Raw genomic sequence first — 27,259 nt, 5'->3', positions numbered from 1 at the left:
GTCATTATCACTATAGGCTTGATACTAACACTAAGGGGCTATTTGGTTCAAGTCATATTAAGATTACCGGAGGAATGAAATCAACATTCCCCGTTTGGTTGGCCGGTAATCTCATTTCCGGTAATATTTTATTACCAACAGTGGATTTTTTGAGGTATATTACCGAAAATGTCATTACTTCTCTTCCCTTAGGTATTGTTGGATTACCGGCGTTTTGGACTAAAATGCCCTTATTTTTTTTTCAAAAATATCCTTCTTCTGTCATTGAAAAATAAAAATTCTATGAAGATTAAATTACAAATTTATTCTTAAACTATTTTAGATTTATAAAAAAAGTCTATAATTAAAATTTTATATGAAGTTCATGGGTTAAAATAAAATTTTACCCTTTCATTAAAAATTTTTATATTTTCAATTTTGTAAAAGAAAATTAAATAAATTTTATGAATTTAATTTTTTTAAAGAAAATATATAAATATCTTATAGTAATATTATAGTAGAATTCAACTTGTAAAAAACAAATATATAATAAGGACAATTTGATCAAATATACATTTCAATAATATTTTATTCCTTTAACCAAACACGATAATCTTACATTCCTGCTAAACCAACCAAACACAAAATACAATATTTCCAGTAATCCTATTCCCTGGTAATCTTTTATTCCCATTAGTAATCTTACATTCCGTGAACCAAACGCACCCTAAAGTATTTATATAGGTCATCATGCAACGCTTAAGAAGGAAAAACTCTCACCGATCCTCTGTTTGTATCTCCCTCTCTCTATATATCTCTCTCACTCTCTATATCATCTTCCTCAACTCCTCCATCCTCTCTTTCTTTTTAAGAGAATCACTAGTTGCGACTCTTCGCCAAAATCAAAAGAATCGAACCGCTACAAACCACCCCAACCCCATTTTCCAATTAACAATTTAGTTCATTTTATTTATCAAATGTAACAATTTAGATTTTTTTATGCACTTTAGAAAGTTTTGTTAACATTTCAAAATAATAGTAGTAAAATAAAGAAAAAAATCCAAAAATAGGAACGAAATTGGTTTTATTATATTGTGAGATTTGTTTTGCTATTTTTAGAAGAAAATAAAATAGTTACAAATAAAAATAAAGACGAGAGGGTTATTCCTCTGTCTCTTTTTTGTTCATCGTTGAATTCAATAGACTAAAAAAGAATTCCCAGTCGTTTGCAGAAAATATTATTTGTTTCTGTATGTTCAAATCTTGCAATTTTCTTGGCAGTTGCTCTCTCCCTCTCTTTATTCCATTTCTGGTACCTCTTAATGTTTTTTGTTTTAATTATTATTATTATTATTTTGATTCCTTAATTCATCTGTTTTTCTTATAACTATTTGTTAATGAAATTCAAGAGGATCTGGAAAAGAGGGAGCTCTTGGTTGTTTACGGCGTTCTTTATCATAAATGGGAAATTGTTGTACTACCACCATCGGTGCTCCGGTCAAGATTTATAACAAAAAGAGGAGAAACAAGAACAAAGCCAATGCAATTGTAGGAGATGATTATGGTGCCACCAATGGATCTGCCACAACCTTCAAGCTAAAGGTCTTAAAGGAACCCACTAGCCATAATATTTCAGATCTATATGATCTAGGCCGTGAGCTAGGCCGTGGCGAATTCGGTGTAACATATTTGTGTTCGAATCCGGATTCCGGTGAAAATTTTGCTTGTAAATCCATATCGAAGAAGAAACTTAGGACTGCAGTGGACATCGAGGATGTGAGGAGGGAAGTGCAGATAATGAAGCATCTGACCAACCATCCTAATATTGTTACATTGAAGGATACTTTTGAGGATGATGATGCTGTACACATTGTAATGGAATTGTGTGAGGGAGGAGAGTTGTTTGATAGGATTGCTGCAAGGGGACACTACTCTGAACGAGCAGCTGCTGGGGTCATGAAGACCATCGTACAAGTTATTCAGGTCAAATTCGGAATACATTTTTTAATCGATTTATGATAGAAGATGACGACAAGTATAATGATTGCAGAATAAAATCTTTTTTTTATATAAAAAACTGAGCATAAGAAAAGAAAATTTGTTGTTGTCGGCAGTAGAAAAATAGAAGAGAAATCCTCAATGGAAACTTAATCTCTAACCCTAATCAATAGTTACTTGATTACAAAGAAAACTTATTTAACCCTAATCCATGCAGTTATCTTTTCTTTTTAACAAAAAGTGAACCCTTTACTCATTTAGAGTTGAACCATTTTCTCTTTCTTATCCCTCCATTTGTTTCCCTGTATGTAATTTATGGGTCTTTTCTATGTGGATGGTAGTGATTTTATATCAGATGGGTTTTCTTTATGCAAATTGATGTTGCAGATGTGTCATAAACATGGAGTCATGCATCGAGATCTCAAACCAGAAAATTTTCTGTTTGCAAAAAAAGAAGAAACTTGTTCCTTAAAGGCAATTGATTTCGGGTTGTCAGTCTTCTTTAAACCTGGTATTGCATAGTAAATGTGGGTTGTCTTAGGGATCTCTTTTGTTTTGTTTTTTTTCTTCTATATTATGCAGCAGCATTAGAAGAATGCTGTTTTCCGACAGGTGAACGGTTCAATGAGATTGTGGGAAGTCCATATTATATGGCTCCTGAAGTTCGTAAACGTAATTATGGCCCCGAAGTTGATGTTTGGAGTGCCGGAGTTATCCTTTACATTTTACTTTGCGGTGTTCCACCATTCTGTGCAGGTTGGTTTGTTTATCTTGTAGGGCTACTCCTTTATTCATTTGACTTGATGACAGTGAGATAATGTACGGACGTATAATTTTATGCTAAAGCGTAAATTTATAAAAGTTTAAAAGACGGAAATAGATTATCAATAATAATTCTTCTGCTTTCATACAGAGACTGAGAAGGAAGTGGCACAGGCAATTATTCGCTCTAGTATTGACTTTAACAGGGATCCATGGCCTAATATTTCCGACGATGCAAAGGATCTTGTAAAGAACATGCTTAATCCTGATCCAAAGAAACGACTTACTGCTCAAGAAGTGCTTGGTGAGCTTCTATATATACATCTTTCTTACATGTAAGGATGGATTAAATGGACGGATGGGATAGTCACCCTTTAAATTAATAAGTATTTTAGATATAAGTCTATCTCTTCTAAAATTTTAAAAGTTTACCCTTAACATAAGATTATCTGTCTGTCCATGGTTACATGCTTTATTTATGTTGATATTTGTTATACCCATCAGAGGTCTTCTATCTGAACCTCGGTATTTAGGGAACTTAAGAAGATAGAGAGAACATCTACGTTTCGAATATTTAATATTCTTTAGGAAGTCGTGATTTTTTTACTTGACCTCTGACAGACTCATGTGATCTATTAAAATCAAATCTTTCATCAGTTGATTAATTTTATTTTATATATCAGTCTAAGAATAGTCATAACAGCTCTACATCTTACACCAATTTTAAAACTCACTATAAAACTTTTCAATCAAGATTGAGCGAGATGATTGGATTTAAAATCATCTCATTCTCATTTATTTTTCTTCTACCTCTTCATGGAGACAAAGAATCTTGAAATTGATCACAGTCATTTTCTCACCGACTATGATTCTTCACTCGTATTAGAATGGATGAACCACCTACAACCACCTTAACTTAATTGTTTCCGTCAACAATATCCTTTTACCTTTTACGAAGAAATCATCTGAACTATTAATGTGCAGAACATCCTTGGTTACAAAATGCCGAGAAAGCTTCGGATGTACCATTAGGTGAGACCGTGAAAGCTAGGCTACAACAATTTTCAGTAATGAACAAACTAAAGAAAAGAGCTCTAAGGGTAAATAATTTTACATCTCCTCCTATAGTTATCTACTTCCCATTAACATGACACAGTTTGGAGTTTTCTTTATTTCCCAGGTGATTGCTGAGCATTTGTCTGTGGAGGAAGTAGCTGGTATAAAAGAGGCCTTCGAAATGATGGACACTGAACTACGAGGCAAAATAACCCTTGAGGAGCTTAGGACAGGATTGCAAAAGCTTGGCCAACAAATCCCTGATGCAGATTTGCAGATCCTTGTGAAATCTGTAAGATCATTTGTGCTTCACCCAAAACTTTATTTTTGATCTCGTCAAATCTTCAAATTAATAACATGGTTAATGCAATTATGCTAGGCTTCATTTTACTCTTAACATGTTGTATAACTGTGACTTGCTTTTAACAGGCTGATGTTGATGGCGATGGAACTCTGAGTTACGGAGAGTTTGTAGCAGTTTCAGTTCACCTCAGGAAAATGGCCAACGAGGAACACTTGCATAATGCTTTTGCATTCCTGGATCTGAATAAAAGTGGTTATTTAGAGATAGATGATCTGCGAGATGCATTAAACGATGAAGTTGACTCCTGTAGCGAAGAAGTTATTAGTGCCATTATGAACGATGTCGACACTGACAAGGTGATTACCGCTATATAGTTAATATCATCTTGGTAATATTGGATTCAATTTGAACTCATCAGAACTTAGTCCTGATCTTTCTTCCGAAACTAGGCTTATTAAACCATGAATTTTATATCATCGCGTCCGCAACACCTACAACTGCTGTACCGCAACTTCGATCGTAACCGCCACCGTAATTTAGTACTATGCCTAGTGCTCCTTATCCTCCAAAGTTCATTGATGCCTCCTGAATCTCTGTCCTCTAAAAAGCTACAATCTCTTGACATAATCTCTGACAAACTCACATAATCTTTCTAGCTAAATCTATTATCAAATAGCTATATCTATTTGTCATACCAACCTACATATAGTCATCATGGACCTAAGTCTCATTTTGGATAGTGTATAAATCACTATGCATGATTGGAGAAAGGGGATGAAGTCTTTTTCTCTCCACCAATCTATCTCTATATCATATGTTATTTTCTTTAACTCGAAATCACTAATTGCGACTATCCGCTCAAATAAAAAAATTCCTACGCTGCCACAACCACAATTTTCTTATCAACAAATCCCTATTATTAGTGGAAACCTAAAACAATCAGAATATTAAGCCCCCATCCTGTATTTTTTTTGTGTTTAGCATACAAGTCTCCATGTGGTTCATATTTGATTCGAAGGTAATAGACTTAAGGGTAAAATCTACAAATGGTCCTCCGATTGTAAGATATTATTTTGTTGAGTCACTTGACTATTAAAAGTTACAAAATAGTCCTCCAACTATAGGGAGTTTCTTTATTGAGTCCATTGACTATTAAAAATTACAAAATGATCATCTAACTATTCATTATGTTTCAAATTCGTCCTTTTTCATTAAAAATTTAATGGCAGTTTGAGTTGGACGTTAACTTGTTGAGTGAGATATGATAAAATATGATATCATAATTTCAAACGACTATTCATTATGTTGCAAACACGTCCTTTTACATTTTTTGTTGCAGGATGGTTGCATAAGTTATGATGAGTTCGCTACAATGATGAAAGCCGACATCGATGGGAGAAAAGCATCAAGACAATATTCACGAGAAAGATTCAGCAGTCCAACCTTGAACTTGATGAAGGAGGGCTCGCTGCAACTAGTAGCCTATTGAACAAAAGTGGGAACACCAAGAGTAAATAAAGGAATGTTGTAAACAAACCCAAAAAAAAAAAGGGAAGGAATGTTGCCTCATGAAAGGAATTTCCCCGACTTTTGTTTGGTTAATAAAATCATTTTCTATTTCTGTTTTCTTTTCTGAAATTCGTCTTCGGATGGAGCCTTTGAGATAAGTTAGATTGATGTGTGTAAATAGCATTGTTGAAGATTTATTTATGATGAGTGAGCTGCAGATAAGAAAAGGAAGCGTTGTCCAAGGATATTCTAAGTGATGCTTAATTTGGTTTATCGATTTGGGATAACATATAGGGGTGAGTATTCAATCAAGTCGAGCTAAAAAAGTTTAATTACTCAAGTTGATGAATCTTATTTTAAGATTCAAACTTTATTATTTCAAAAAATTGAGTCATCGAGTTAAATTTTTAATTTATGCTCAAATTTAATTATAAATATTTATAATATTATGATAAGATTAATTTATTTTAACGGTTTTCAAACCACAATATATATATATATATATATATTCCTTCTATTATTCAATTTTCCTCCTCGTTCTTTCTTTCGATACCTCATTTGTTTTGCTCTAAGAAATAAGATGAAGTCTGGGACTTTCGTTCAACTTATTAGGGTTTCAATTGCAAATTCCTATTTTCATTTTTTTTGCCCAATTTTGACATGGGTATTAGGTGTAATAAAAAAAACAATTTCATTCAATCAATCATCATTTTAACATCCATCACAGGTAGTCGTAAAGGACAAGAATTTATAAGTTACAATTAATTGAGTGACTATTTCATAACTTTCCATAATCAAATGACTCAAAATATTTTATAATCGAGGGACTATCTATATAGTTTACCTTAAATCTTTATACATTAGATCTCTTTTTTTTCTACTCTAAAATAAAACGTTTGAAGTCAAAATGCTCAAAAAAAAATAAAGACCAAAACAATTATTAATGGTTTGCAAGTAAATCCCTACCCTTCTTTTTAACTATACTTTTTTTTCTTTTTGCATTAAAAAAAACACTTTCCTTTTACCCTCCTTTGAACTTGAAAAAAATCTGGCAAAAGCAAAGGCAGTACAAGGTGGGAGTGAGCTTGAATTAGAACCACATCACCAATGATTTAAAACACATACAGAATCTATGGCTCCACCAAATAAAACAAAATCTCAAAAAAAAATATGAACTGAAAGCATGCCCTGTTCCCAATTTAACATAATGTCAGCCCCCCATGTGCCCTTCACCTTTCATGTGGACCTAAACTTACATAAATGTAAAACCAGACAAACTGCCCCAAAAGATACTTTCTTTACCAACTTTCTAAAAACACCCTACATTCTTCATTTTAATAACACCAAAAATATTACTCTCAAAGATCACCAAAACTATAAAATAACTCATAATCAAGACATTTCACTAACTTCCTAACAACTGTTGTGTTCAATAAATGTACACAATTCGGATTGTGATAATGTTTTTTATCAGATACAATGTGAAAGAAGATGCAATGCGTACGCTGAAAATGCGATGACTGGCCATCCTTTGTTTCTTCTGGCTTTTGGTGATTGGAATACATGCCTACATCGGAAGGGCAAAAGGAGAAAAGCCCTACACTCGAATTTCGATTAGTCTGCCATATATCTAATCCAATATGAAGTTGCTGTTAGTAGTTTTTTCTCTACGGATCCACTCTTCACCGTATAATTTGGATATACACATCTACGAACTACGGGAATCTTCTCCTATACGCTTTTCTACTTTTGTGAATTAATATCACACCAAGACATTACAAAGAAAGCCATCTGACTAGAATCTAAGAAAGATTAGTTCATATATCATAGTTACTCCTTGTCTGAGTTCTGACTGTGCTTAACTTTATTTCCTACATGTCATTACCTTCACGCGCGGCATAAAAAAATCTGCAAAAAACGTAAATAAATTTCAAATATGATACAATACATACTACTCAATTAATCATAGCAGGAGGAGAGATTAAGTTATAACAATTTTAAAGCACTGATAATACCTTGGCAATAAGAGGACAACTTAAATGGAGGACATGCCGCTAGCAGAAGAGATGAGTAGTAACGTATCATTTTCAGAAGATGACACAGCACATAAATTTGAATTTCCATTTACTTCCACCAAAGCAGGAAACTCAGAGAGGTGACTTTCAGTAGACTTCTCAGGGGAAGCAAAAGGGCTATCAGGAAGCGCATGCTCTATGCAGCTCTCATGACATCTATCAGAAATGGAAATGAAAACAAATAGGAAAAACAGAAAGATAACCAACTTTAGAATTCTCGAGAAGACAGCGGCATACACTAAGATCTGTACTAGTTGAAGTTTTATCTAAACATCAAAATTAAGTTCCGTGTTGTTTAGGGACATCCAACTTCGTACCCTTTAGGATTTCCAACTCCACCTTTCTGAACACAAGTTGAATTCACTTCCTCCTCCTCAGCAGCATTCGAGGTTATAGGAACAGCAGCAGCTGTATTACCACCATAGACTGCCACAAAAATAATATAACTTTAACAACAGCAAGGTCCCCCGCCCCAATTCCTTGACTGACAAACTCAAATATATCAAACAACTAATTTTGATTTTATTCTTTTTCTCTGAACAAGATACAAGGACACTTATCCACGCATTCTCATTTTGATAATAAGGGATAGGACAACTGGAGCTGAATAGAAAACCTTTTGAGACTTCTTGTTTAATGCTGTCAGAAGGAGGAGCATTTTGACTGTCAAGGGAATAAGCAGGTAAGGAAACAGAAGCATCGACGGATAGGCTGCGTTGGTGATGATGAATGCCATCAATCTTGAAGTCTGGAAGTTGCAAGTTCACCAACCTTCTCCTTTGCAGTTCAATAGCACGCTGGAGATCAGCTTGTTCTTTGAATTCCCTTCTCAACATCATCTCCGGAGCATCGTGGAACATCTTTGCCCCTGCATTTAAAGAGAAATTATTAGCCTCAAAATCTAACGAGCAAGAAAAAAATCATAAAAACAGACATCCAAAGCATTCTGTTTCCCATCCTTCGATTTCATGGGGAAAAAAAGGCACATGAGCTGACAATCATACAAGAAAGTATGTTTGTTTGCTTACCAACATGAGGATCATAAGGCTCTATAGAGTCAAGCCCTGAAGGGCTTGAACATGAAGAAAAGTTGCCCCTGTCTAAATGTTGTTGCAGGTATTGCCTTCTGCAATTGCTCCATTATCAGTTATAAATTCATTGCATGATGATGGCCAGAAGAAGGAAAAAAATAAAAATAAGAGAAAATGCCATACTTGTCCGGAACTTTTCCCTTTTCCTTATAGGGTTTAACAAGTACACGTGAATCACAAATGTAATGGGGGTTTCCTCTGGCCAAAATGTGCTTCACAGTCTCTGGATGGACAAAAGTTACAAAGCCAAACATTCGTTTCTGCTGATACGGAATCCTCACATCTTGCACCGGTCCAAACATGCTTTAAAAGATACAATTGAACTAAGTTAACAGAATTAAAATTAAAGAACTTTATAAACCTTAGTTCAGAACAAAGAAAACCCCTTTAGAAGTCCTAGAATTTTGCATCAAAATAAACAACTGACAGCAACATACATTTAAATGGTAGCCTTAGCTAGACATGGATGAATATATAACCAGGGTTCCTGGTATTGTCAATTCACTAGGAGTTTCAAACTGTCTGCGGTACAGCAATAAAACTTCCAAGGTCAAATTACAGTATTCGGGCTCAAATAAATTGTCAAATCTGCTTCATCTACAAGCATGTCACATCCAGCAATAATCAATTTCTAGACACAGAAACAATATTTTTCCCTATACAACACCACCAGGCTTATTATACAGCTCAGTTGCAAGTTTCGCCACGTAAACAAGATCCTGTAAGCCTTAAACCTCACCTTTCTCATGGGAAAACATATTTTCTTATCATATGCTTGTCACTCCTATAGATGTGATAAAATTGTCTTTGATGAACAGTTGACTTTTCCTTGGGGTAAGGGGGACTAATTCTCATTAATTCTAAATCTTGTAGAATTTCCTCGTTGAAACAAAAATGCAGAAACTACCAATTCTTTAAACTTCCCATATATCCTCTAGCACCAAAGTAAAAATAGAAGACAATGAAGCAACGTTCATCCAAAAAAAAGTAAGAAGATAATGAAGCATTGCATAAATTAAATAATTAATAATTAGTTTCATGTGTTCTGTTCATGCAAACTCCACTGAAAACGCCTCCAGTATTTTGTATAGACCATTTACCACCAAAAGCATTATCGACATTTGACATGTCCATTATATAATCAGTTCCAAGATGAATCACTTATTTAACTGATCATTCCCTCCTAACCTGAAGAGTACAACAGCAATCAAATTGAGCTCAAGATAGTTATCCTACTCTAGCACATTTCCAAATATTATACACTATATACCGGGATTAAAAATTAAGTACAAATGAAGAGTGGTTAGCGATTAAGGATATTTTAAATCCTCAAGAAAAATGATAGATTATTGCAAAATAGATATTGGGCTACCAGAAGATGATACAAAACACACTATCAACGTTAATTCAATAGCTAGAAAAGGCAGAAGGGTTCAGATCTAGATGTAAACAACCATGGATTTTCAGCCATCCGGTATATTATCTAAATGCATATGGACCGGAGAGAACTCATAAACTACATATATGCTCAATCAGACTATATCTAAATGTGACAGATACCTGAAGTAGTTAGAAACATCTTCATCTTTAAATGTACTATCAGATGGAAAAGTCAGGTAAATCTGTTTAGAAGCCGAGTAAGCCTTTTCTGCCAATCCCATTTCCAAAAAATCGTTCACCTCAGATCGGCCCTTGGAGAACTTGCAAATTTCTTCACCCAGCACTAATGCAGCAGCTCTGCAACACCACAATGTGCCAAATGAAAAGAACTTATATTTAGCACAATGGAAGAATATGTCAATAACCATGCTAATACTCCCAAGTCCCGCCAAAACAAGACCAACAATTATCTTACAAATAAAAAAACGCCTGTAACAAGGCAAATTTAAATTAATGAATTTTATGCATCAAGTCAGTGAAAGCTAAGGCAAAAGCCAAATAGATGTCTTTACTATTCATAGCAGAAAGCGTAAACCACGAACACAAATAAAAATGCTTAAAAGAAACCCACCTCATAGTAAAAAATCCCCGAAAAAATGGTCAAATAGATGATAATATATAAATAAATTCCTATAATTTTTTATGTAAAACCATAGCAAACCCTCGTTGTGGATTCCATAGCCACCGGGATAAAAGCAATGTTAGAACAAAAATTAAGAAACATAGACATAAAATAGCCCAAAAAATGTCAGACAACAGGAAACAAAAAATGAGGAATCTTTAATACACCTCTGGTCCTCAGTGTAGTGTTGCAACAGAAGATTCATGCTTTTTTCATAAGGCAGTGGAGAAGAAACACCAGCCATCAACTGAGCAGCAGCCAATCTTTGCTGATGAACAGCTGCTCTCATTCTCATCATTTCCTCGTGTTGATGATAAAGAAGGTCCATTTTACTAGGTGAACCAACGACAACACCACCATTAATATCAACATTATCTGCTAAACCACCAAGACCATGTGTAAACTTGCAATTGTCACCGTTCTTACAAAAACCTCTAGCAAAATAAAGACAAGGCTTGTAACCACCCACAAGACCACCAAATCTGTCGGCTTCTTCAGCTGTCCCGAAACATGCATCGCTTTCTGAAAAACTCCTTCTATGACCAATAAAATCCTCATTCTTGGAAGAGGAAGAATCATTCAAGAAAGAAAAATAGTCACTCATTTGACTCTCATCGATTAAATCAGTATTGCTATCCCCAGTCCTTGGAGTAACTAAAAGAGACCCAGAGCGAATATTTTCGTAAGAAAGAAAAGGACTTGACTGTGGGCTACCATTAGGAGACCAGGAAGGCACCTTTTTTGAAAAAACCGATAACCCATTTTTCGGAATCATAGTAGGTGATAATGGAGGAAGTGGGTTTTGGGAATTGTTAGAGGTGTAGGGTCTTGAGATTGGATTCAAATGAGTTAAGAAACTGCTTGAAGAAAGTCCTAATTGAGCCTTAGCCTTGAAAACAAGGGACTGCAAAAGGGTTTCAGGACCAAAGGCTAAACGTAATAAATCCCTGTCAGCCAAGTCCTGGATAAGGATGAAACCCATGATTTTAGAAGCGTTTTCAGGTTCTAAAACCTTGATTTTGCTAAACAAAACGTTGGTTGTGTCAGAAAGATCCATGGAGGAGGCTTTAACAGTTTCTCTCGGTTTTTGTTTGTTTGGTTTGAGAGAAACTGTGAAGTTCGGATTTTTCTTTTCCTCCTAGAAAATAAGACACATTGGAGGGAAGAAAGAGAAAATAGAGTGACAGGGAAGTGGCGTTTGTGGGTTTTTTCCAAGTTGTTGTAAAATTCAAAAATGAAAAAGTAAAAAAATAAAAATGAAAATCAGAGGACAGTGGGATAGGGAAATGGGCGCGGAGGGTTTTGGAGTGAAACTTTCCTATGGAGCGGACTTTTATCTCTCCAAATTCTCCATTTTTTTAAATTTGTTGTGTTTGATAAAATATTTTTAAAATATTAGTATTTCGAAATAATTTGATTTCTTTAATGTATTTAATAAGGGTAAACTATACATTTATTACCCAATTATTATTTTTATTCCATTTTTATCACCAACTGTTTTTTATTTAAAAATCATACCTAACATTTAGTTTAGTTTTATTTTGGACATATGACATTAAAAAATTAACGAAGATAATAATGTGTTAACATAAGATAATGTCATGTCATCATTGATAAAATAAAAAATACAATGACAACAATTATGTTATTTTTTAAAGGTAGGTGACCAAAATGAAACCAACACTAAACGTTAGGTATGATTTTGAAATAAAAAAATTTTCCATGATCAATACGAAACAAAAGTGATAGTTAGAGTACTAAATGTGTAATTTATCCATTCAATAATTACATTAATTAATAGGCTTAATACCCAATAGTGCCCAAACTATAATTTTTTCCGAATAGGTGCCCATAATATTTTTTTGACCATCGCCTAGCATTACAAATTTTACCACTGTAGGTGACATGGCCATCAACAGTGTTAATTTCCTCCGTTAAGTGACATGTGTCACAATCTGATCATTTTAAATTTTTATATAAAATTAAAAAAAATTATATATTTTTTAAAAATAAAACACATTAAAATTGAAATAACCATAAAACTTTGAAAACCTTCATTTTCAGCCCCTAAAACCACGTTGATGGCCACCCTTTGCTATAGGTGAAGCTCCACCTGACCTCACCTCCCCCCGACGACCAAAACCCCTGTAAAATCATGATCGATCAACGGTCGATCGACGACGAATCGATGTTCTAAACCCCGTGAAACCTAAGATGAAGATCGCGATCCCACGTGATTCTGACGGTTAATCGACGACAACTATGGCAACGTATAACTAAGGTGAAGGTAGGGACTACGTCGACAATAGTGGGCATGGGTGGAAAGAGCGCCGGAGGTGGGTTAGTGTTAGGATTTGGGGATTTTGAGATTTTTTTTGTAATTTAAAAGAAATTATATTTTTTTATAAATATAATGATATTTTTATTATTTTTTAAAAAATTAAAATTATCAAAATTTTGCATGTGTCACTTAATAGACATAACTAACCGTCGTTACGTCCTGATCACCTAAAGTGGACACATTTATAATGTTAGACACTTGGATGGTCCAAAAAATACTATATGACCTATTCGGGAAAAATGTATAGTTTGGGCACTTATTTGGTTATTAATCCTAATTAATATAAAAATGTTACTAAATTATTTCGAAATAAGATAAAGAGTCATCCCTTAATGCTTAAATTTTTGTTTTATTTTAATTCTAAAATGTTTTTATTTGTTGTAAAAAAACAATTATATTATTAAATAAATTTATAATGTAATGATAAAAAATACATCATTTTTATTTTGATGGTTTACCTTCACATTGTCACATAACAATTATATTTATCTAAATTATCTATTATACTTTTATATATATGTATATATATATAAACACGAACTAAATGACCTAACTGAATAAGGGTTGTTGTTATTCTTTAAAGTTTCGGGTTCGAACATCATGTATGTAAGGGTATAAGCGTTCATAATGTGTGCAACAGTTGTTATATTTAATGGCCATTTATGAATTTTACCATGTTTTTACATTAGTAATTCATATCGCTACACATCATTAGTTGTGCACATCGGTATGTGTCACTCACTCTAGACTCATCTTGTCCAGCAATCCAAAAATTCTAAGGAGAAAAAGACTATTTATTACTTTCGATTGAGAAGAAACATACCTTCTAATACATTTTAATGCAACATTTTCTCTATCTAATCGAAACAAATAAATATCGAGATTCCTCCCAAAGACTCAAGGGAAACTTTCATCAAAGTTTTGAAACTCTTACCGAAAGTTTTAAAACTTTTGCGCAAAAAACCTTTTAATATGAGAATTTAATGCTTCAAATGACTATACGCTCCCTTCAATAATTTCAAATTGGAAACCCTTACCGAAAGTTTTAAACTTATGTGCAAATAACCTTTTAATACGATAATTTAATGCTTCAAATGACTCCAAACCCCTCCAACAATCTCAAATTGAGAGCATATAAAATGCATCTCATATGGTCTTCATTAAGAAAGTTAATCGGTCTAAATCATTTGTTAAGATTTTCTTTATTCTTAATAAAGCTTTCATCAATTTTTTTATTGTCAATTGACCGTTCTCTTGATCATATTCTTGGTCGATTGGCTCAACACTAACATTTCTTTCGTTTTAAGTTTTGAATGTGACCGAGCATTATAAAGACCCATTTATGGGATAACCCTCCCAATTTAATTTACTCAATTCGTAATATCATAATTCAAATTATTGATTTTGTTTAAGAAATCGAGTGTCTCATGTCACTAAACCAATTGAATATTGGTTTTATCTAAATTTATTTAATATTTTTTTATTAGTGAAATGTTAAAAAATATTTTTAAACTACTAGGTCATATATTTAATCTTTATATAATTTTTTAATTTGACAATAGGCAAATATATGAAAAGATACAATTATTCTTATATCATTAATTATAATTTTTAATATTTTTCAAAATCAATTAGAAACCGATCAATTTCCAAAATCAATAACGCCAATTTAATCAAAAATTTAAATAATAGTATAGAAATATATGTTCATCTAATGCAACCTAACCTAATGTAGACTTTAATGAGCCAGTAGATATCGGAAAAACAATATGGATTGTCAGCCGTTGGATTCAAACAACGATGAATAAAAAAAGGTAAACTATACATTTAGTATCTTAACTATCATTTTTTGTTTGTTTTTTGTTATTCAACTATTTTTTGTTTCAAAATCATACATAATTCATGTTTTAATTTCATTTTGGTCACCCGTAATTAAAAAAGTAATAGAAATGACGTTAATTTTTTAATGGTGAGTAATAAAAATGAAATAAAAACGTAACATTAGGTATGATTTTGAAACGAAAAATAGTTAGGTGATGAAAATGGAACAGAAGTAATAGTTGGAATATTAAACGTGTAGTTTACCTAAACAATCGTTTGAGCCATTCAAAAATAGCATTCCTCGGGCTTTTTTTCTTCTCCAATTTCCACTTCAATCTTCTCAATTGGTCTATAGATTTACACTTGGTTTCGCTTTCTCGCAATTACTTTGCCCCTTTCGCAGCCACTTCAAATTGGTAACTCGTACCCTCTAATTTTCTACCATTCTGTTTGAAATTTCAGTTTTTGTTGTTGTTTCTGTATGCTTTAATTTGAGTACTCAACTTGTTTTCTTATAATTCTTTGATTTCCCCCCAAATTTATTGTCTTTTCCTCAGGTTTGGTTTATTATGTCTCTTAATATTCCTTTCTCTCAAAATAGTTTTTAGGTTTGTTTCTGCTTCCCTATGGATTCTTTCAATTTTTGGGAGAATTATATTGAGTTATTATAAATTATCTATTTATGCGTAACCCAATTGTTCTTCTTCATTTGTGGTAGAAATCAAAGAGCTGCAAATTTGATTATCCGAGAACAATTATTTATAGCGGTACAGGGAAAAAGAAGAGTGACGATGTGATTGATTTAATTTCATAATTTTATTTTGTTGATTGACTCAGAAACTATGGTGTCCGGTTTAATAAATGCAAACCCTATGTGTACGAGAAGAAAGAGCGGCAGGTTCGTAACGTAACATCTGCGCCTGATGAATATGCTGTTGAACCTATTGACCAAGAAGAAATTTTCGATATCCTTTTTTCGATCCTTTTTATTTATTACTTATTTTCTCTTCATGCAAGCGATTGTTATCGTGCTGTGTAAAGTATCTGTTTCTATTGGGTAATATTTTTCCATATTTTACATCTTGTTATGTGGAGCATGTTATTTTGATTTTCTTAACATTCTTAAATCATATTAGAGATATAAAGGATCCTGAACATCCCTACTCTCTGGAGGAGCTTAAAGTAATAACTGAAGATGCTATCGAAGTAGACAACGAGCGAAGTTATGTTAGGTATTATGGTCAAATTATCTCTTTTTCATATGCTTCTCGCTCATTTTTTTGTTAAGAAAATGGTTTTCTTATTGATTTTGTTTCTTATTCAGAGTGACATTCACTCCCACCGTTGAACATTGTAGTATGGCTACAGTTATTGGTCTTTGTTTGAGAGTCAAACTTATGAGGAGTCTTCCTTCTCGCTACAAGGTATTGCCTTTCTGGCTTTTTTCTTTTCCTTTTTTGATTTCCGAGCTTAACATGTCACTTCTAGTGCTGTATGAATAATGTAAAGTCAATCTCTCTCAATTTCAGTGGTTAAGGAATGGATGATAAGAGCTTAGTTCAAACAATGTTCGGAATCCCTGATATAAAGTTTATAAATTCGATGATAGAAATTTGGGAACAAGAAGTGGATCAACCATAATTTGTTGGATCCGTTCCCTGAAATGGAAAGGAAATAATTACTTTTCTTGTTGAATACCTGCAAATTTGTTTCTTGTTTCATTCATCTTCGTAGCTGAAGTCTGAGATGTAAAATATGAAATTTATCTTACTAGAGATGATCGTTGATCTGAACTTCTTGTTGTTGCTTCAGAAATTTCACGAACAACTAAATTTCCATTGGGTTTTTTATTGGCTTATTGACTTCTAAATTTTCTGCTTGAGCTATGGTTATGGACTAGTTTGCAACTGAAGTGTGCTTAAAGGGAGCAGGAGACTCTTAACATCATATATGGCTCATGTTGATTTTATGCTGCCCACATGATATATGATGCTTTCAAACCTGTATGCAGGGCTTTATCTATCCTCAACTGATAGTTAACAGTTCAAATGAGATGAGTGGTCAAGTCAATTAATTAATGACAAGGTCTTAATCTGTTCCTATACGAGAAACTTGTTTGATAAACTTGTCTGCTGCATGTTTTGTTCTCTAACAATTCCATCAAATTAATTGGAGTTATTATTTCATATAGATTATATTAGGTATTTTTTTATCAAATAAATTACACATGATTTTTATTCTGTAGATTCTCTTTGCAAATTCTTGCCTCTTTTTCTGTGCTAATGACTTTTTTTGTGTGTTTAGATGGATATAAGGGTTGCACCTGGAACTCATGCAACTGAAGCTGCAGGTATGTGTCCTTCTTCTCTGGTGTTCAATTCCAGTTGTGTTTCCAAAAATTAGGTGTGGAATGAGAGATTTGTAGATTAACTAAAGAAGTGTGGTACAGAGGTGTATACCAGAGATCTGTGTTCAAAGCTACTCGGGTTTAACTCTAAAAAGTGTTGAATTTGACTTGGTCTTTGTTGAGTTAAGCTTGAGCTTTTTGACCTATCAAGTGAGCTGAATTTGAGTGTACTCATGCTTGACTTGAGTAGCCTGCGAGCTTAATCGATTTGTTTTATATATATAGTAATTAGTAAAAAAAATCTTAATTTAGACAGGAACAAACAACTGCGCTTTGAATTTGAGCATGTTTTCACTTTTCATCAAGTAAACGAGCTTAATTAAGTGAGTTTCAGTAGCTTGATTTTTATCTTGAATGGATCTCAACCTTTAAAAGTAGAACTTAGTCAAGCACTCAAGCTTGACTAAGCTTTTAGCCTTGAATTTTTAGTACTCGAGCTTCTTATTTCTTAAGTTCAAGTTGACTTAACTTGATTACACCTACGACACAAGATTCGTATTGTTGTCAAACTTGTTACAACCTGAGTGAATATTTAGTATGATAGGGTGTTGCAGGAGTTGTTAAAGCTCATTTCTCTACTCTTCTTCCATGCAGTTAATAAACAACTGAATGATAAAGAACGAGTTGCAGCAGCACTAGAAAACCCAAACCTTTTGGATATGGTTGATGAATGTCTGGCACCATGCTATGCTTGAACGTATTATTGTTGCTACATACAGTGAGGGAAATTGTTTTTCTTATTTATATAAAGTATACTTTTGTTTTTCTTTTCTATAATTCATTTTAGTATTATAAATTACAAATTAAAGCCTGTATCTTTTAGCCTCAATTCTAATCTTCAAGTTTTGGATTCATTACTAAGTTTTGATGTCATAGAAGAAGCTTCCCCGACGACATTATCGGTCGACACCTTTATTTCTTCTGTTCACTTTTAATTATTCTCATCTCAAGATCCTTCACTCATGCATTTTCATCACATAATTGTTAACCCATAAATTTGGTTGACACCCTCTTTTGTTTCAATTGACCCAAAGTTTCATTGCTTCTCTTATCCCATTCATGCTATCATGGTGCACCTCTAAAGATTCCGAATCAGTTTTCGAGATGGAACCGAAACAATGGTAGGCAGTTTTGATATAAGCATAAGTTGCTTGTTCTGGTTTGCACCCTTTGCAAAAGCAAAACTCTCCTTGTAGAGAACCCATTGAATATAATCCCACCCTTCTATACATCAATATGAGTTTCAGAAACACTTATGGATCACTTTCTCCTCTCATTTGCTTGTTTGAATAATTCATCAACTTCAGTTAAACTTAGCAATTGCTAAAAGCTGAGCATTTCTATATTAACTTCAAATCCTTCATGTCATTATGAATAGATGCATGATTTTGTGCTAGAGGTGCAAAATCAGTAAATGGTAATAGAAATTCAAGGGGGTGAAATTACAAATTTAAGGTGCAAAGTGGAATCTATGGATAATTAAGATTAATATAATAAGATAATAATTTTCAAAATTAGGTACCACTTTGAGAATGATTATCAAGTTCATGTTATCATGTACTAAAATAAATGGCATCACTTGTATCACTTTGAAAATGATTGCCAATCGTCGATATAGTGTAATTTTTTTTTTAAAATTTTACATGGTTTTTTAGATCGTCAGAAATGTGAAAAATAGATGATTGAGATTAACAATAAGAAATGATTATTTTACGAGAAAAAAATAGTGAATTGTCCTTAATTTAAAAGCTTTAACCTCATTCTTAAATTCAATTAATCAACGGTATAAAAAAAATGTAAAATTTAAAAGTTTTACACTGTGTAGATGGATTTTAATTCTTTCTTTATGTATTTTTGGAATTATTTTTAGATTAAAAAATATTGCTCTTTAAAATCGTGTATGTTTTGATAAAATAGAGTCATCATTGATTTTTGTTTTGGGTTAGATATGATCTGATACTCATAAAATCAAATTTTTTAAAATAAAAATTATTTTTTGAAATGAAATAATTTTGGAGATCAGTTTTTAAAATCAAAGGAAGATGGAATTAAAAACTCAATTTTACACGTGATAAAGTTAAAATACTCGCACGATGTCCAAAATTGATACATTTTAAAAAAATTAAGTGTTATCATAAATTTGTAAAGTTATAAATACAAATTCAATCTTAATTTTGATCCCTTAAATATTTACAAAGATTTTTAAAAGTTCACTCAGCTTTAAAAAGGATATCCTTTTATTACGTGTTGTTAAATATATTACAATCCACTTACTTTGAACATTACCCCTTAGCTATCATTGTTTTAAATTATATATATATAAAAAATAGTAAAGGATGCCCCTATATTATGAATGACTAAAACGATCGTACCTAACTACTTTAGACACTATTCTTTTAATATTCAGAATAACATTGTCTTAGATTTTTTTATAGAAAAATAGAAATAATTTAGTATAATGCATATATATATATATATATATATATATATATTTTAAAAATGTGGCACACACAAAAAAAGACAAAGGTTTGTAACAATTCACTATAATAACATATATAATTCATTTCATTTCATTTATCATTGGAGGTTTTTTATCCATCAATGACCCAATCGTCAGTGGTAACAATTTACCATAATAACGTAATGCATATTTTTTTATACATAATGTGATTGTAAGATATATTTTTTTAAGAAGAATAACATTATTTTCTATCAATTGAATCTGTATAATATATATAAATTGTAAAAATATTAAACACACGTGAAAGAGTAGTTTTAAGTAAATGGTTGATTCCTGCTATTACTCCATAATTGGTGGGTGAAGATGGAGACATGCTTGAGTTTGAAGCTCGCCTGATTTATTCAATAAGCAATAGTGCACAAATCCCTAATTTACGATCTTAATTGTATTTATATTAGTACACTTTTCTATATGATATATATTGTGTAATTTCATATCACATCACACCAATTGTGTGATATATATTATATAGTTTTGTTAAAATATGTAGTAATCGTCCTAGACTGTTAAAAAAATCAGATTATTTTTATTATTGTTACTGGTTGATTAAGGGTTTAAATTCAAATTAATGGCCTAATTGTACGAATAATAAATAGCAAAATAGAATGCTCTATTTCCCACAAAAATCCAATGTCTATCTCTTGGAGCTTCTTGCATATCAGTAGCTATTTCAGCCATCTTGGTCTTGTTTTATACAATCTTGTATAGCCATGGTTGCATCCAATCTTTTGTCCCATTTAATCCCATAGATCTCCAAAGGTCAACTTCAAATGATAATATCAATTTTGCTACACGTATTAGCCATATTAAGTTCATATTAGCCAGCTCCAAGAAAACATTGAAATCCAGAAGACCATACATTGAATCATGGTGGCAGTCAAATGGAACAAGAGGAGACATTTTCTTGGATTCACCACCCCCAAGTGACTTCCTCCCTTGGCCTTCATCTTACCCTCCGTTCCAAGTCAATGAAGACATCAAGAAATTAAGGGTATACCCTAAACTTGTTGTTCCAGCTGCAGTTCGACTGTTCGGTTCGATCCTCAAGATGTTTCGGCTCGGGGACGATGAGAACGTGAGATGGTATGTCATGGGGATGATGACACGGTCTTTTTTGTTGAGAATTTGGTGGATGTACTAGGCAAGTATGATCATACGGAATACTATTACATCGGGATGACATCGGAAGCGGTCAAGTCGAATTTCGACTTATTTGTGTGTTAGTGATCAGTTGTTGTCTTCATGTTTGTCTGATTTAGGCGTTGATCTCACCCATGAATAGGGTTTTCACCAGGTAATCTCGACTATCCTATGAGTTCTGAATCGATCCGATCTAAATAATGAAGCTAGTCTCATGTGGATTAGTTTTGGCATGTGCAGATTGATCTCCTAGGTGACATATCAGGTCTGCTATCATCTCATCGGCAGTCACCGGTTGTCTCACTTCATCATATCGACGGAATAGACCCGATATTCCCTTCGAAGAACCGACACGAGTCGATGAACCACTTGATGAGAGCTGCGAAATTCGACCAATCTCGTCTGCTACAACAAACGATCTGCTACCACAAGGCAACCAACTGGTCTGTTACGGTGTCGTGGGGTTACTCGGCTCATGTTTATGAAAGCGTGATCCCTCGGAGCATTCTGAGGAAACCAGTCGAGACGTTTCGGCCATTCAAGAAATCTGCTAGGCCGCCATTGTACATGTTCAACACGAGGTCACCTTGGGAAGATGATCCCAGCTGCCGTGCTCGTCGAGTGGGAACCATTCGGCGGATCACATCGACTACGTTAGGGTTGTTTTGCAGGCGACGAGTCGCAAGCAAGTTAGGCCCTCCTTCATTTCATCTTCTCTGCTTTTAGGCTTAAAAGAATAATACTTTTACTCGGACTATAATCAATTTAGTCTCTTTGCAATTTTTTTATATCAAATTAGGCTCTCAAACTCATAAACGATATCAATTTAATTCTTTGATTAATATACAACAATTAATAGTATATGAAGTACTTAAATTTTTTCATAAAAATTAATGCCTCTCGAACTACTTTATATTTAATATGATCTTCAAACTCAGGAAAAAAATCTAATATGACCTTTTGATCAATGATTTATGTCGTTGATCGTTACAATGTTGATGTAACAATTCATGGTACTAACATGGTAGTCAATGGTTCTGACGCGGTGAACCACGAGAGCTGATGATGTGATAAATGAATTAAATTAATTCTTTTATATATATTTTTGGTATTTTTTATATTTATTTTTTTTTGAATATTTTATTTTTTAATTTTTTTTCTAAAAGTGTCAATTAAGCCCTTAAAATTAAAAAAAAACTAATTTGACCCTTGAACTCAATAAAAAAAAAAACAATTAAGCCACGTCTTCAACCATAGTAGATCATCACGTCAACATAATTAACTGTTATCTTAGCACTGTGAACTGTCATGTCAATATCGCAACGGTCAACTATAGAAATCACTCGTCAAAATATCATTTAATTTTTTTCTAAGTTAGAAGGTAATATTAAAAATAAATAATTCAAGAGACATTATTTTAAAAATAAATTGAGGGTGTTATATACCATTAAATCTATTCATTGTCATTGCACTTACGTGACTATTAATAATATTTATATGATGATCCACCATCGATGTTATCATCTACATTGATCTATAAAGAACCTTATCACAATGAATATGAACTCAGTGAAGAAACAACTTTATTTTCTTTTAAGAATGTAATATGATTATAAGGTAAAATTTATATTTAATTTTAAATATAGATAAAATATATATATATATATGCAAAAGTTTTTAAATTCGAATAATTTAGAAAGCACAATGTTCTTTTATTACTTAAATCGCCATTTAGATTCTTGAAGAACTTTAGAAAAAGAGTGTTGATTAGTAATAATATTTGTGTTAATTAATTACAGGAAGCAAAAGTAGAATGTTGCGATGTGGAGTACATGAATGCTACAAATGTTGCAGACATCAAGTTGAGGCCTTGTATCACTGGTGAAGTTTTTGCCTAAATTATTCACTTTTTTATAATTTACAAAGAAAATGTCATTTTCATGAATAACCAAACAGGTATCTAAATAATAAATCTTTAATTTTACACTCAATTTAGTAAAAATCATTAATTGATAAAATTGCAAATTTATAAATTAATTCCTTCTGATTTAACTTTTGTTTCAAAAGGTAAAGAAAACGAGAAGTTTATCTCAGCACACATCCAACAAATAATGTCGGGAAAAAGAGCTGCTTTCTTTTACAAGATGTCTTTAACATATGTATGCATTTAAATGGAAACTGCCATTCGGAGGCAGCCAAACCTTTCCACCAATGGCCAACGCCACCACTACTGGTTGTTCCGAGTTACGACCTTAAACCTCCTCAAACTCACCTATGTTGCACTGTTCTCTTCATGAGCCTTCTGGATGCCGACCAAGCGGGCATAATCCACCCACCTGTACAAAAGCCAATTCAAAACCATGAAAAATAACTCGACCATCGTATCACGACACGTAAAATGTTCGAGGTTGGTTGATATCGGATCTTACAATAGAGAACCCAAGAACGTGTTGCCGGTTCTAACAGCGAAGCATAATGCACTCAACACAAGCTTATGCTGGTGTAACAATGGCTCCAGAATCCGTTGTTCAATTACACCAGCCAGAACTTGGTACCTGTTCAGACAGAAAAAAGAAGGAATCCTAAGCAAATGTTCCAAAATTGATAACCGATACATTCCAAGTATTTCAAACTTTTTTTCACAGGTATGAATCTGGAGAAACCGACTTCAAAAATTGTTCTCAACAGGGCTTACACGAGAAATATCGTAAATACATGTCAGGTTTCAAAACAGAACTAGTAAAAGCAATTCCACGAACAATAGCAAAATCTACACACCTGAGGTTGCTCGAAACGGCCATGTATACACCATAGGCAACACTGGTGGATAGTATGGGAACATTTTCAACTTCAATCGCCGCCGACTTATCGACCGCCTTCCTAGCATTGATCAAAGCATTTGTGATGGCTGTGCCAACCTACAAGAAACTAAACCCGTAAAAAGCCGAAATGCGGAATTGCTTTCTACTCTATATACTAGATAGCAGATAATTTTCTCAACCATTTGAAAGAATAAACAAAAAAAGGGGATAAAAAGAGTAACAACTGCCAAAAACTTACCAGCGAAGAAATGGTGCCCACTGCAAAAGCTTTGCGCCGTTCCGCTGCACATACAATTAAATTTAGAACACGATACAATGGTTTTATTCTTACCTCGGATATTCAGGTATTTTACTATTTAAAAGTTTACGGAAAAAGAAGAAGAAGGTCTCCTTACCATTACTGCACCTGATCGCTGCAGAAGTGAATACGAAGTACCAGGAAGAGCAACCTGCAACAAAGATTCTCTATCAATGACCATAAATCACTCGTATTTAGCAACTAGGAAAATTTTTGCAGAGTCTCCGTGCAATATTATCAACAAGATTAAAACACAAAACCTGAAAGCATTGTCGGGCAGCTATAGAAAAACTTGGAAATAGCTCCAGCACTGACTGCAAGAGGAGGTCGGAGAGATACGGTAGGAGCAGGAAGATAAACAAGCATGAAATCTGCGATTATGGCCATTACCTACGAAAACCGAATAAAATACTTAAAACTGTAGAAATAACAGAGTTGGACATGTAATTCATACTAATATGAGTTTTGTGGTAAAGGATCTCTTAGTATCTGGGAAATATGCACTCTTGATCCGTGATTTAAGAAGCCAAAAACAATGATAAGGCATTTTCCATAAACAAATACAATTTTGTTTCGGATTTTCAGACTGAAAAACAATAGATCGACAATCAAAAAGTTCTAAAGATCAAATAAAAGACTTCTATAGGCATCAAAATCCAGTAGGTGACGAAACCAATCCTTTTGCACAAAGACATACTCAAATTTATTCTTTAAATTTAACAAACAAGACATCCTTGCTAGTCAAGCCAAAAGAAGGATGAAAAGATGCACATTTAAAGAACTAGGTATGAGGTAAACAACCATACCACATCTGCGAAAACGATTTCGAGCTCTTTGAAAAAGTTTTCTCTGCGACGTTCGTATTCTGCAGCAGTCTGGAAAACACGAAAGAACATAAGTAAAATAGTTGTTAAGTTCGAAATCATCAACTAAACAGACCACAGCTTCCATGAATTGAGATCAAAGTTCAGATCATGCATAAACATAACTCTTATAGGCTCAGATTCTTCTGCTAAAAATCAACCAAATTGTTTTACTAGATTCAACCAAGCTGAGTTGTTGAGTCAGCTGTGAGCCACACTCGAGACAACTAGGATGTTAACTTAAAAGAAGGCAGAGTACTTCAAAATTCAAGCTATGATTGATTTCACAGACAAAGATCAAAAGGAGAGGAAAGAAACTCAACCCCCGTTTTAATAATCAATGAACAAATCTACATTAAAAATCCAAAGAGAAAACGAAAAGAGATGGAAATAAACCTTGGTGAAGATGCCGACACCACACTCCATGGCAACTTTAGCTAAGAAAAGATCATCAGCCAAAAGCCTTTCTTTAAACCCACCAAACTGCATCAGCCACCTCATAAGCCCTGATTTTTCGAGCCCCAAGAACCTCTCTATAACCGACCCGGGGATCCTCCCGGCCTGGATCGCCGCCGCCAAGTCCTTCGGCAGACTCTCCGTTGACCTCCCTGCCTCCGCCAGCACGATCATCGCCTCTTTCCTGTTCTTATCACCCGCATTTTCATCGCCACCACCCCCGTGTTTCCCATTATCATCATTCCCCCCGCCCTCACCACCAGAGTTGTTATCGTTTCTATTAATATCACCACCATCACCGCCGGCGGACAAGGCTAAGAACGGGGAAGGTCGGGCGTGGCGGAGAGTGGTCGCGGAGGAGGAGGAGGAAAGGCGGAGATGGAGGTGTAGAGGGAAAGTGGTGAGGATTTTAGGGGTGATGGTGGGGAGAGGAGAGAAGGATGGTGGTGAAGGAGTGAAAAGGCCGGCGGCGATGGACATGGCCGGTGGTTTTCTCCTGAGCTTTGGATTTGGAGCGTTGTGCGTTTGCTTCGCTTGGGGAGCAGAACGAGTTTTACTTATGACACGAGGATCTAAATCTAACCAAACGCCAGGGGACTTTTCTAAGACAGTTTTTGTCCGTGTGGTTGCTCTTTTCTTACTTTAGGGTTTCATTCTTTCCCACTCTCTCCTCCATTCCCTCCAACTCACGCTCTTCCTATTATTATACTCACCATTATCATTATACATATTTAGTGGTATGATAAAAAATAGTATTATTCTTTAAAAAAATATTCAAAGATTTTGAGTTCGAGTATATCCTCTACACATTATTTTATAATCATTTTAGACTAATCATAAAAAAGTTTAATCAGTTATGTCTTTAAGGTATGTGTGTAAATAAACTTAAGAATTAAAAAAATATGAATAAATATTATCTTACAATCACCTCAATTGATGATTAAGTAGAGGGATATTATATTTTTAAGACCAATATAGAATTTGAACTCATAAAAAAATAATAACATGAAAATAATTAATCACTTAACCAATTAATAAATATCATCATTTTTAATTATTTATTCTAAAAATAATCTTGGAATGATTTGGAATCTCATTATTAAATGTGGTTATATTAAAAGTTTATTAAACCACAACTAACTTATACAAAATCATATATAATAAATTATATTGTACTTTAATATAATTATTTTCAATTAAATTTAAAGAAAATGCATAAAACCAATAAATAATAATATATGATTTTTTAAAGAGTAATATATGATAAATAATAACAAGGCTTAATACAAAAATAATTACTTAAACTTTGTTTCGAAAAACATTTTGCCAAGAAATTTCTGTTAAAAATATGTGTTTAACGTTTTCATCAGAGATTTTTAGGTGTTTGGACCGTAACGACCGTTAAGTGAGACGTATCACGTTTTGATAATTTTGAGAATTTATTAAAAAAAAATTAAAATATATTTTTTATTAAAAAAACACAGCAGCCACATGTCCCTTCTTTCCCCATTCTCTTTCCTCTTTCCCCTTTCATGGTTGTCAGCCAGATATCTATGACCGTGAACGTCACCATCACCAACGTCGACCTCTGATCAAACCACCGTTCGTCGTTCGTCGTAAAGTGCCACCGTTTGCAGCGTTCGTTTGTCGATTATAAGCTATTGTCATTGTTTTTTGTCGATTCTGGCCGATCTTGACGTACATAAGCCATACCGTCGCCACCATTCGAACCACCATGCAAATCCGATAAAAAC

General features: G+C 33.5%; 2 protein-coding genes and 2 pseudogenes across 3 annotated transcripts; 2 read left to right on the top strand and 2 right to left on the bottom strand.

Moving 5' to 3' along the window:
- Positions 1-1,360: 1,360 nt before the first annotated feature.
- On the top strand, positions 1,361-5,650 carry LOC120116436 (calcium-dependent protein kinase 8-like). The gene is made up of 8 exons (XM_039136938.1): positions 1,361-1,962; positions 2,365-2,488; positions 2,590-2,733; positions 2,891-3,043; positions 3,724-3,839; positions 3,920-4,087; positions 4,225-4,455; positions 5,439-5,650. The coding sequence occupies exons 1-8, from the start codon at positions 1,441-1,443 to the stop codon at positions 5,586-5,588; spliced, it is 1,608 nt and encodes a 535-aa protein (XP_038992869.1). The 5' UTR covers positions 1,361-1,440; the 3' UTR covers positions 5,589-5,650.
- Positions 5,651-7,051: 1,401 nt separating this feature from the next.
- Positions 7,052-12,031, bottom strand: LOC120116429 (zinc finger CCCH domain-containing protein 55-like). Of its 2 annotated transcripts, XM_039136932.1 has the most exons (8): positions 11,004-12,031; positions 10,335-10,511; positions 8,898-9,077; positions 8,712-8,809; positions 8,300-8,551; positions 8,001-8,109; positions 7,624-7,839; positions 7,052-7,516 (listed from the first exon to the last, which is right to left on the bottom strand). In XM_039136932.1, the coding sequence occupies exons 1-7, from the start codon at positions 11,891-11,893 to the stop codon at positions 7,644-7,646; spliced, it is 1,902 nt and encodes a 633-aa protein (XP_038992863.1). In that variant the 5' UTR covers positions 11,894-12,031; the 3' UTR covers positions 7,052-7,516; positions 7,624-7,643. The 2 variants fall into 2 exon arrangements, with proteins under 2 accessions (XP_038992863.1, XP_038992862.1); XM_039136931.1 differs by lacking the exon at positions 7,052-7,516 and having other exon boundaries at positions 7,532-7,839.
- A 3,809-nt stretch (positions 12,032-15,840) lies between these two features.
- Positions 15,841-18,171, top strand: LOC120116465 (annotated as a pseudogene).
- A 5,011-nt stretch (positions 18,172-23,182) lies between these two features.
- Positions 23,183-26,058, bottom strand: LOC120116428 (annotated as a pseudogene).
- Positions 26,059-27,259: the final 1,201 nt, after the last annotated feature.

Source organism: Hibiscus syriacus, unplaced genomic scaffold, assembly GCF_006381635.1.
Source record: "Hibiscus syriacus cultivar Baekdansim isolate YM2019G1 unplaced genomic scaffold, ASM638163v2 tig00110295_pilon, whole genome shotgun sequence".
In the NCBI taxonomy this organism is placed as follows: Eukaryota; Viridiplantae; Streptophyta; class Magnoliopsida; order Malvales; family Malvaceae; genus Hibiscus; species Hibiscus syriacus.
Note: the sequence above shows the minus strand (reverse complement) of the source record. Positions and strands in the feature narration are given on the sequence as shown.

What these genes read in the sequence shown, in the direction of transcription:
- LOC120116436 (XM_039136938.1), top strand. Translation starts at nt 1,441, where the DNA reads ATGGGAAATTGTTGTACTACCACCATCGGTGCTCCGGTCAAGATTTAT. An exon ending in GTCAGTCTTCTTTAAACCTG is followed by an intron (nt 2,489 to 2,589) that starts GTATTGCATAGT and finishes GTTTTCCGACAG; the next exon opens with GTGAACGGTTCAATGAGATT. An exon ending in TAAAGAAAAGAGCTCTAAGG is followed by an intron (nt 3,840 to 3,919) that starts GTAAATAATTTT and finishes TTTATTTCCCAG; the next exon opens with GTGATTGCTGAGCATTTGTC.
- LOC120116429 (XM_039136932.1), bottom strand. Translation starts at nt 11,893, where the DNA reads ATGGATCTTTCTGACACAACCAACGTTTTGTTTAGCAAAATCAAGGTT. An exon ending in GCCTTATGATCCTCATGTTG is followed by an intron (nt 8,552 to 8,711) that starts GTAAGCAAACAA and finishes CTTTAAATGCAG; the next exon opens with GGGCAAAGATGTTCCACGAT. An exon ending in GGAGTTGGAAATCCTAAAGG is followed by an intron (nt 7,840 to 8,000) that starts GTACGAAGTTGG and finishes CATTTCTGATAG; the next exon opens with ATGTCATGAGAGCTGCATAG.